This window comes from Malaclemys terrapin, chromosome 10 (assembly GCF_027887155.1).
Source record: "Malaclemys terrapin pileata isolate rMalTer1 chromosome 10, rMalTer1.hap1, whole genome shotgun sequence".
In the NCBI taxonomy this organism is placed as follows: domain Eukaryota; kingdom Metazoa; phylum Chordata; order Testudines; family Emydidae; genus Malaclemys; species Malaclemys terrapin.
In genome coordinates, this window is record NC_071514.1 from 6,229,424 (window position 1) to 6,239,840 (window position 10,417).

The 10,417-nt window shown below is 38.1% G+C and overlaps 1 protein-coding gene across 2 annotated transcripts in view; it reads left to right on the forward strand.

Moving 5' to 3' along the window:
• The window catches only part of DENND4A (DENN domain containing 4A), a 113,747-nt gene extending 105,591 nt beyond the window's left edge, over positions 1-8,156 (forward strand). For both annotated transcript variants that reach the window (XM_054042763.1, XM_054042764.1), the window contains 10 exons: positions 588-682; positions 2,797-2,972; positions 3,071-3,217; positions 3,808-4,018; positions 4,283-4,537; positions 5,187-5,304; positions 5,448-5,474; positions 6,042-6,204; positions 7,244-7,308; positions 8,020-8,156. In XM_054042763.1, coding sequence (XP_053898738.1) covers positions 588-682; positions 2,797-2,972; positions 3,071-3,217; positions 3,808-4,018; positions 4,283-4,537; positions 5,187-5,304; positions 5,448-5,474; positions 6,042-6,204; positions 7,244-7,308; positions 8,020-8,156 — 1,394 coding nt within the window. The remainder of the gene's footprint in view (positions 1-587; positions 683-2,796; positions 2,973-3,070; positions 3,218-3,807; positions 4,019-4,282; positions 4,538-5,186; positions 5,305-5,447; positions 5,475-6,041; positions 6,205-7,243; positions 7,309-8,019) is intronic.
• Positions 8,157-10,417: the final 2,261 nt, after the last annotated feature.

Sequence of the window (10,417 nt, forward strand, 5' to 3'; positions counted from 1 at the left end):
TGAAAGAAAATGCATTTGGACCAAAACAATTGAAACCTCTTCCCACTCTCTCTTTCCTGTATGTGCACGTGAAGGCATGCACACGTACATTGTCATTAGTAATTGTCAAGTTATCCCTTAGTGAATTATCAGTGTTTTTTTTTCCTGTTTGTTTGGTATGAGAGAGATTTTAACCACCTGTACTTCATTTTTCCCCATCTATAATGGTGGTTCTGTCTAGCTCCTTCTGTAGCAGAATCTTTCATCCCTCCTTAGCTCTGATTCATGCAGGAACCATATGAATTGCTTCATCAGAACCTGTTCCTAGCTATAAGCATGCTCCTTGCACAGAATCTACATATACTGGGTTTCCATGCTTGGCAGCTCACTGCTATCCCTGTTGTTGGCACCAGGCAGCAGCCTCAGGCCCTGTCTTAGCAACTCATTCTGTTCCAGGGCATCTCCAGCATAACAACTGACCTGCTGTAACTCCCTAAATATACTTTACTATGTAAAGTCATTGGTCAAAGACCAATCTAGATTCTACTGTAAATTTATATTCTGTAGTAACAAATACTTCCTTTTATTTGTTTATCCTCAATTAATAGGTTCCCTTTCAAAGTTCCCCTTGCCTGACAAATCAGAGTTGATGTCTTCTTGCAGCACAAGTAGCACCAGTGTGTTTCAGAACTATGCTATGGAGGTATAGTATGATATGTCTTGCTATAGCATCTTCATTTGGATAGAAAAGAAATAATTTCTTCATGTATTTCTTAAACATATTCTAAATAAAGACCAAAGAACATATTCCAAGTAACAATGAAATGCCACTTTAAACTCAGTTAAAACTCCAAGTTAAAAAGTCAGTACAGTAGAAATCAGTAAATAGGTAAATGCTCCTGCTCTAAAACTGTCTTGATTATTCTTGCAATCCCTTAGTTTAGAATAAGGCTGGGATTTTCAAAGGATCCTGAGGAAATTCGTTGCCATGGGATTTGGAAATCTACAAGAAATAGTAACACATCTTAAACAACTCTGTCAATTTAAAAATTATACTTTTTTTTTTTTTTTTTTTTTTTTAAATGGTAACTGTGATTAATTTTAGTTTCTTCCTTGGGTCTTTGTCCACACAGAACCTGCTGTGGGTGTGTAGGCCCCATGCACATGAGCCTGGAACCTTTTAGCCAGCAGTGCCTATTGGAGCTGCACACACATCCTTCCCACCCTCGCACATCTTGTAGGGAGGGTATGAAGGCGAATTCAGCCATTCGGTTCCTTTTCGCTGCCCATGGTAGTTTGTCACCACCCGCTGCCCAAAGTGTCTAAGATTTCCTACTCATTCACACCTCCTTCCTCTTGAGTTAGGGCACACTTTACTGGGGCTCAGTTGACATCTGTAGCTTGCTTTAGGGGAGACCCTATTTCTCAGATCTGTGGGATGACTACTTGGAATTTAGTTCATACATTTACCAAACACTGATCCATTGTGGCAGCTTCTAGATCTATTTGGCAGGGTTGTCCTAAAGTTGTTATTTAGATAGGACTCCTGTCACCCACCTCTCTGAGAGGTAACTGCTAGTCAGTCACTTACCATGCAATCTTTGTGGACAAATGCTCAAAGAAGATAGTTACTTCCCTTACGGTAACTGGAGTTCTTTGAGAGGCTTTTAGTCTGTGCAGATTTCACAACCCACCCACCCTCCTTCCCCACTGATATGGGGCCTTTATTTGGATTTCTGTATGTGTGAAGGAACTGACTGGTAATTAAGGCTGATGCACCATTTATACCTTGGGGCACAAGGATGTGCAGAGAGCATACCTTGGGGCACAAGTGCAGCCCCACATACTCTGCTGGCTAAAATGTTCCAGGTTTGTACAGATGTGTGCACACACGTACAGTAGGATCCATGTGGGCAATAATCCCTTCAGTAACTGGAGTTCTTTGAGATAAGTAACTTCTCCTTATTGATGTTGAAAGAATATTTAAGATGTGATTTATTTTTACCTCTAATGCTGTTTATGTACTTTTTGCATTTTACTGAATTTGGACAATGAAACTAGACTAGTTCCTTTTCTCTGTTCAATTAGATTTTAGTTCTCCTGGACTAACCATCATTACAGAGGAGTGCTTAAATTCAAGCAGTTATTTATTTTGTTTAAATTAATTAAAATAACTTGTCTACTATTAGGGTGTTTGGGTTTCTGGTTTGGTTAACAAATCCTACCTTTTAGGCCTAAACAACTTACAATGTCCCTTTGGCAAACTGATGATAAAGCCCACATTATTATTCTAGATACATCAGTGTTTGTAAGGCTTGAGCTATCCTGGTAGACCAGTCAGAAGGGAAGCCAACCAGTTCAGCTACAATGTATTTGTGTACTGCATGAGCAAATTAATTCAGTCCCTAATCTGTTTATATTAGCCCCTGATCTGTTTACATTACAGTAGATCTGAGTCTTCACAAACTCATTCTTGCAGGTAATTAATTCCTCTGAGAGATCTCATTCTCTCCATCATTCGCTTCTGTTTCACCCTATGACACGGATGAGTCCATGAAAGCATCGACTGAACACTAATGTACTTTGGATTGAAGCTTACTATTGATGTATTGAAATACATAAATTCAGGCCAAAAAGTTCAATCTTGAGTGCTTAAAGTTAGGCATTTACTTTATTTAGGTACTAAGCTTTTTGGCACCTAAGCATGAACATCTTGGCCTTAGTCTGTTGTTCTCGTCTATGCATTTTCTTTGTAACAAAGAGCAAAGAGGTTCTGAAGCCCCTATAGAACTCCTCTTAATTAAGTACTATATACAGGTACTCATCTCAAGCTGTTCGCGATGTCGAACTTGTGACTGTCTGGTTCATGATGAAGAAATCATGGCAGGATGGACTGCAGATGATTCAAATCTCAATACCACATGTCCCTTCTGTGGCAACCTATTCCTGCCCTTTTTGAATATTGAAATCCGAGATCTGCGGCGACCTGGGCGGTAATTTATTATATGATTTCTCGCTCAAGGTTTTATATGCTCAAATTTTAATTTTTTAAGACTTTCTTACATTACATTAACCCTTCATTTCCTCATAGGTACTTTCTGAAGTCCAGTCCATCTACAGAGAATATGCAGCTTCCCTCACCTTTTTCAAATCAGACAGGAAAGTCCTGTATCTCTACTCCCACATCATGTCTTGCTACATCTGTAATGCCTGTTCAAGATGATTTTATTTCAAAATGGTAAATGTGCATTTTCTATTGACTGATACTTTACCTGAGATAATTCGGGGGCATGTGTAAGTTCATAACTAATGGAAAGAAATTGTATTACAAAGATTAAAATGTGAAAAGATATAAGAAAAGACTGTTTAACATGAAGACCTCCGTACTATTCCTCGCTGCCCCGTGCGAGCTGGACATTTGGCAGATTAGCTGGGTTAACTGTTCCCATTCCCTCCCTATAGCAGAAAGTCACTGACAACACATCCATAATCCTGCAGCATTGGCTGTAGTCCCTGACTGGGGCCCGTGTCCATCATGGTTTTCTCATACCATGTTGCTGTACAAAAAGCATATTTCTTCTTATGGTGTTTCTGTTCTTTGCAAGGAGAGAGTCTCTTCCCTGTGACATGGGCAGTGTGGTTGGCTGGGTGGAGTCTGAGGTGCCACTTTGGGCCTGGGGTTCTCAGTCATAATGAGGGTCAAGATCCAATGAGTAGTGGGCCAGTTAGGTTTTTGTTTTACATCTTTGTCTATTTAACTCCCAGTCTGTATGAACACTCAAAGAACAATGTGAAAGCTGGTCTTGTTTGTAACCATATCTTTTCCAGCAAATCTAAACAGCAGGACAACTCTTGTGCCAGAAGTATCCAAATCCCTTCAGGAAGAAGACAAAATATTGCTGGGTCAGAGTGTCCCAGTCACGCTGTAGCAAGAAGTGTCAGTACTTACGGACCACTGGAAGAGGATGAGAAGGGAAGCCGGAAGCTCAGCCATATTGTTCCCACTGGCAGCCTGCCCACCACTTTGCAAGGAACAACGGTGTGTAGTGGTTTGTTTCTAATTTAAGCAACAGTTTTAAATATGCAGTAGACTTCAGCATGCACAATAGTAGTAATGTCATCTGAAATCACCTTCCCAAGTTAAAAGCAGAAATAGATCTCATGATTTTAATTTGAACTAAAATTAATTTCAGCATGTAGACGTTGGTATTGCTGGAAGGGAACAGTTAACATTCACAAGATTTATTTTTTTTATAAAGTGCTACATTTCATATAATTTATTTTCTTCCTTCTTTTACAATAGGATTCTTTGGGACTAGAATGGCGTTTATGTAGTCCTGACCCAATCACTGTCCCTTACCTAAGTCCTCTAGTGGTATGGAAAGAGCTTGAAAGCTTGCTTGAAAATGAAGGGGATCGTGTGATAACAGTGGCAGATTTTGTAGACCATCATCCTATCGTGTTTTGGAATTTGGTGTGGTATTTCAGGCGTCTGGACTTGCCCAGTAACTTACCAGGACTAATACTTTCTTCTGAGCACTGTAATAAAAACTCAAAGGTATGAAAAAAGATAGGGCAGTATTGAATGATGAGGTCTTGAATGTTTGTCTTTCAGTGATCAATCTGATTCTACAGTCCTTATGTGGAAATAGCTCTTGTGCAAGTGTTTACAACTAACTGGGCCCAATCCTCAGCTAGTGTAAATTGTTATCGCTCCATTTACTTTAATTGAACCAGTGTATTTCCATACCTTCACTCTTGAACTTTGACCCAGTAGTGCCTGTGCTGGGTGTAGTGCACTACTGGTGGCAGCTTCAATGAAATTTGGTGTGCTGTTCCAACTACAAGGGACTTCACAACTCACATTTTTGACTTTATTATTTCATGGCCAAAAAAAAACAAAACAAAAGGCAGCAGCTGACTGGACTAGAGGGTGTGGAGGTGTTTGATTGTGGAAAGATGAGGAGGAGAAGACCCTTTAGGCCTTGTTTTCAGAGCCCTGGGCTTTCATCATTACCAGGATCCAGACTACAATGGGAAATAGTGGTTTTGCTATGAACAGCCCAATTTACAGTGGCTTAGGTTAAAGCTGTTATCCTCTAACCTACTGGTCTGATGTATATCAGTTAAACTGTGAAAGTCAGCTGTTGTAACAGTCATAAACTATCGCTGTATTCAAAGGCTTATGTATTAATCTTCCTATTCAGATTCCACGAAACTGTATGTCAGAGGACAGTAAATATGTTCTCATTCAGATGCTATGGGACAATATGAAGTTGCATCAGGATCCAGGACAGCCTCTCTATATTCTGTGGAATGCACAGAGTAAGTTGTCTATTTGAAAACCAAAGTAGCTTGGATTTTCAGCAACTAAAAAACATATTTTGAAAAGAGATCTTTTTTCATTTTAGTTATCCTGTATAGATATACAAGTGATTTTTGATCAAACCACTTTCTTTGTCTTGCAGGTCAAAATCGTACTCTTTTGTTTGAGAGTGAGTGTTATGTTTGTTGCTATTGCTAACTTTTTTGTGATATTTATTTATTTGGTGTGTGTGTCTGTGTGTGTGTTTTACAAGTAGATTTTAGCTTCCAGCATACTGCTGCAACAAGTTTTGTTTTCCGGTATAAGTAGGCCACCATTTCTTGTCAGTGTTTTCTTTATGGGAGAGAAAGGAATAGTAGGATTGTGCTTGGTGATTAACAAAACTTATACAGTAGTTTGTACAAAACATTTCAATAAATCCATCCATTTAGCCTATTTTCTTATTTTAGAGGTTTTTGTTTTTTTTTTAAACTAAGTACTTGATTGCTACTAAAAGACCTGCAAATGGTCAGTAGGCCCATTTATGGCTGTTTATTTGTGCTTGTCTCATATATTCCTGTTCTCTTTCTTTACCCTGATGCTGTTCTGACTTGACGCTTATTTTTTTATTATTATTTTTTTGGTAACGTATTGAGTGTATCCACATTTTTATAGCCTTCCATTGTTTTTGGTTTTCTCATACTATGCTGCTTACAAAAAGCACACTTCTTCTTATGGTGTTTCTGTTCTTTGGCAGCCCAAAAGTATCCAGTGGTCCATTTATTGCAAAAAGATGATGACTCCTTTAACCAGGAGCTCTTGAGAAGCATGGTGAAAAGTATTAAGATGAACGATGTCTATGGACCAATGAGTCAAATCTTAGAGCGACTGAACAAATGGCCACAGATTAAAAGACAGAGGTAGGAATACTCATGTATCAAATTGAAGCAAGCTTTTGCAATGAGCATGGTATCGCAGTATGAATAGTATGTTCAGAGGTTCACAACCTTTTCAAGGTGTTCAGCAATGTTCTCCCAAGAGTATCTACTAAATATGGTCAATGTTTTTAAAAAAATACTATTGCAAAAGCTTTATTTTAAAAACCCTTCGTTTTCTTAACTTCATTCCAAATTTTACAGTAATTTGTTGGCTGGTTGGGTTATGGTTTTGTTTGTTTTTTTGTTGGGGGGGGTGGGGGGGTGTTTTTTGACAAAATTCAAGAGTTTTTGCTTTGATTGTTGTTTTCATTTTGGGGTGGGGTTTTCCTCACTTTCTTTTATTCCCCTCCCCCCTTCTATTATTTATTTATTAATTACTTTTCTTCCCATTTTTTTATACTCGTAAGGTGTATAGGAGTCTGAAGAAGGGAGAAAAATGTTACTTAATTTCACCTTTTAAACTTTTTGCCTTCACTTTTCCAGTGGAAAAAGGGGGGAAAGGTAAAAAAGTGAAAGAGGAAAGGGGGGAAAAAAGAAATGAGATTTTGTTTTATTTAGAAAAAATGTGGACATTCCTAGAGAATCAAAATGTTTCCATGGAAAATCTTTAATTCTCTCAAAAAATCACTTTTCTTCAGAAAAGTTCATGACAACAAATTTTTTTTTACCGTCTCTAATATCTTTTATCGCTGGAATATTTTGTGTCTGTCCCATGTCTGCATGTTCCAGTTAGTCTGATCCAGACTCCAGTGACTTCACTGGGAGTTGGATCAGGCCCTTAGCCTATAAACTCCTAGGTAAAGGGACATTGTCATTTTCCATGTTTGAGCACCAAACACAGATCAGGGGCTCAATAAATAATGATTTTCAAGGTGGCATTTTTTTCAACAATGTGTTTAAGAGAAGTCCTGTTTGTTTACTTATGTTTTGCCATGATTTTGAATTGTCTGTAGTATTGATTACAAATACTACCATCTTTCAGAATGAAAATTAATGGCTTTTTTTTTTTTTACATTTTTAGGAGCCTCTATAGAGAAATATTATTTCTTTCCCTTGTTGCTCTAGGGAGAGAGAACATTGATATAGGTAAGTTATAAACTGTATTAAGGTAAATGTAGATTAATGGTTTATACAAACCATTATTTCAGCTTTCAAGGAGAAAATATCTATTTTGGTATATTTGAATGTGCGCAGTGTTAATGAAAACTGCTGATAATATGCTTTCCTAGTATGTGTCTTTTACATTTTTATACACGTTAAAGTATGGTTACAAGGACTCTTCAGCTGTTTCATGAAAATAGGCACAACTATACTATTGGCATAGGGTTGCCACCGGTCCAGGTTTTACCCAGGCAGTCCAGTTTTTGGCTTCCGTGTCTGGGTGTGATTTAGGGTTGCCAGGTGCCTGGTTTTCTACCAGAAAGTCCAGTCAGAAAGGGGACCTGGCAACTCTAAATAGTACCCAAGCCAAAAGCCCAGTTACCAGAGGGCATGGGGATGCGCTGGGTCATTAACCCATGCCGGCCCCTGCTTAGCTGGGACCGCCTCCCACCTGCAGGCAGGCTCCTTGAGAGGAGGCAGCAAGTGACAGGGAGGGAGGAGAAAAAATAGAGAGAGATGGGGCAGGGAGGAGCAAGCGATGGGGCGAGGCCTTGGAAGAGGTGGGGCCTTGGGGAGGAGGCGGAGCAGGGGTGGGGCCTAAGGGATCTGGTTACCAGCAACTAGAAAGGTGGTAACCCTATTTTAGCATCTGTATAAGTATGGTACAATACATAGATTTTCTTTTTATTTCTGCAGATGCTTTTGACAGAGAGTACAAAATGGCCTATGATCGTCTCACAGCTAATCAGGTCAAGAGTACTCACAACTGCGATAGACCGCCAAGTACTGGAGTGATGGAATGCCGAAAGATTTTTGGAGAACCATATCTTTAAAAAAAAAAAATATATATATATATATATATATATATATATATATATATATATAAATGAATTGTATACGTGTGTGAAGTCACAAAGAACATCTCGGTCTTCAGTGTTTGAAAACATATTTACAAATGTACTGTGTCAGAAGACTGGAAAAAATTGGGCCTATGTAGGTACAAAAATGGACAATGAGCAAAGAAGGGGCCAAATACTACTTTCCTCTCCTTGCTTCTCTCTGCAAATCATTTTGTGGAGTAGGCGACCGTAAACTAAATCAGTTCTCTAACAAGGGACAACATTTTACAGTCCTTTAAAGAAAACTTGGGAGAGGCAGACAAAAATGATGCACTGAAACTAGCAAGAGTGAAGTAAATTCTGCAAATCTGTTTACATAGAATATTCAAAATATTATGAAGCGCATACAAAGTTGTATTATACATATTTTAAATTGTTTATAGTAAGTTGATATTTTTTTAATTTTTTAAATTACTCTAGTGAATTTTAATGAACTTATTGCATAAGCAATACAGTGCTCATTTTTTTCTGCTATTTATAGTAACTGGTCCAATTAGGATTTGAAAAAATCATTTGCTTTTGAAGTGGTCTATAATTTCAGCACTGTCCTAGGTAAAATTCTGGGGCCAGTATTTCTCTTGCACACACAGAATTATGTACCACCACTGCAATCAGATGAAAAGTATGGCAAACTTGTGTAAAAATATGGTTATTAACACTCTGACTCTATAGTATCTTTCTCTCTGTAGAAGTCCCCCACAAAATTCTGTAATACATTGAAGGTTCCCACAGTTTACTTTAAGGAGATCCAACGCTTTTTAGCTGTTGGCATTTACTAATTTAATATATCTATGGGTATATATTACAAGATGTATAGCAAATAGCTTACAAAAATAGTTCCACATAAAATGTATAGTGTACAGTCCTGTATATGGAGGTGTAGGTATGTTTGTAAATGCCCTAAACATGGCACTTAATTCATTGTGGTCCAAAGTTACACTCTTTTTTTAAATAAGAAAATATGCTCCATGAAATATATAGGGAATTTAATCCATTGGGATATGCTGTACGTAATAAGGTATATTTGTAATGACTGATCCTGTATTTCCCAGGCAACACAGTAACTTCGGCTCTGTAAAGAAAATAGTGCTGCATAACTCTCCACCTTGGAGTCATGACTTCTGGCTCATGCTTTGACGTTCTAGAAATTTCGGAAAATGTTACGCACTCATTCACAGCAGCTACACACCAGAAAGCAGGTGTTATGTATAAAATATCAGAGGTTCTACGTGCATGTTCTTTTTCCTACCACCCTGCAGCATTGGAGATGGAGAAGATACTCTTTCAAGCTTTGAGAGACAGGTTTGGGTTTGCTTACCTGCAGACATCTCTCAACCTTTCTAATTTCCAAGAGCAATCCTACCATGATATTTACCTAGATGGAAAAGCTAAATATACCTTTTTGTGGGAGTTTTCTGCATAGCCCCAGACACTCGCACCTGCCATCTTGTCAGAGTTAACGAGGGGCAGTGAGGACTCCATCCTGTTTCCACTGAAGTAAATTGAAAGATTCTAGTGACGTCATTATTATTATTGAATGGAAATATGATTAGACCTTTAGAGGGTTATTTTAAAGCACCTACCAATTCCTCTTCAAAAGAGTAAGGGGATGCTGCCCTAAGCAGACTGTTTTAAAATGTCAGGAGCTGCAGTTTACTCTTAATGTTACGTGCAAAATACATCTTGCCCCACGTTTGGTCTTTTTGGATATAGCTTTCATTGAACAATGCCTCTTTTCTAAGATGCTGCTAACTGTGCAGGTTTTTTTTCTTTAGGTGGAGATAGTAACGTTACATTTCCCACCAGTTTTCACATGCTTAATTATTTTAAACATTTGTGATGCTTTATTTTGTAGTGCCCACATTTTCTAAAAAGTATTCCTCCCTGATGTTGTAAAACTACCATATTAATCATCAGTTACAATACATGATAAATACGCTGCCAACATGCTCAACTCAGTCATCAAAACCAGCGTGCGGAATACATGGTCATTACTTTTGAGCTTACTCATTGTAAATCCTAGTGACATGTATGCATGCTGTGCTGTAGTTACATTGTATTTACCAAGTAAAAGTTACCTACAATAGTTGCCATGTATGTAAATAACTACCTACATATTTGTGCTGTGTATAATGCAGTGTTATACCACTTTCTTTAAATCCTGTTTCCTACTACAGTTACTACTACTTGATAAT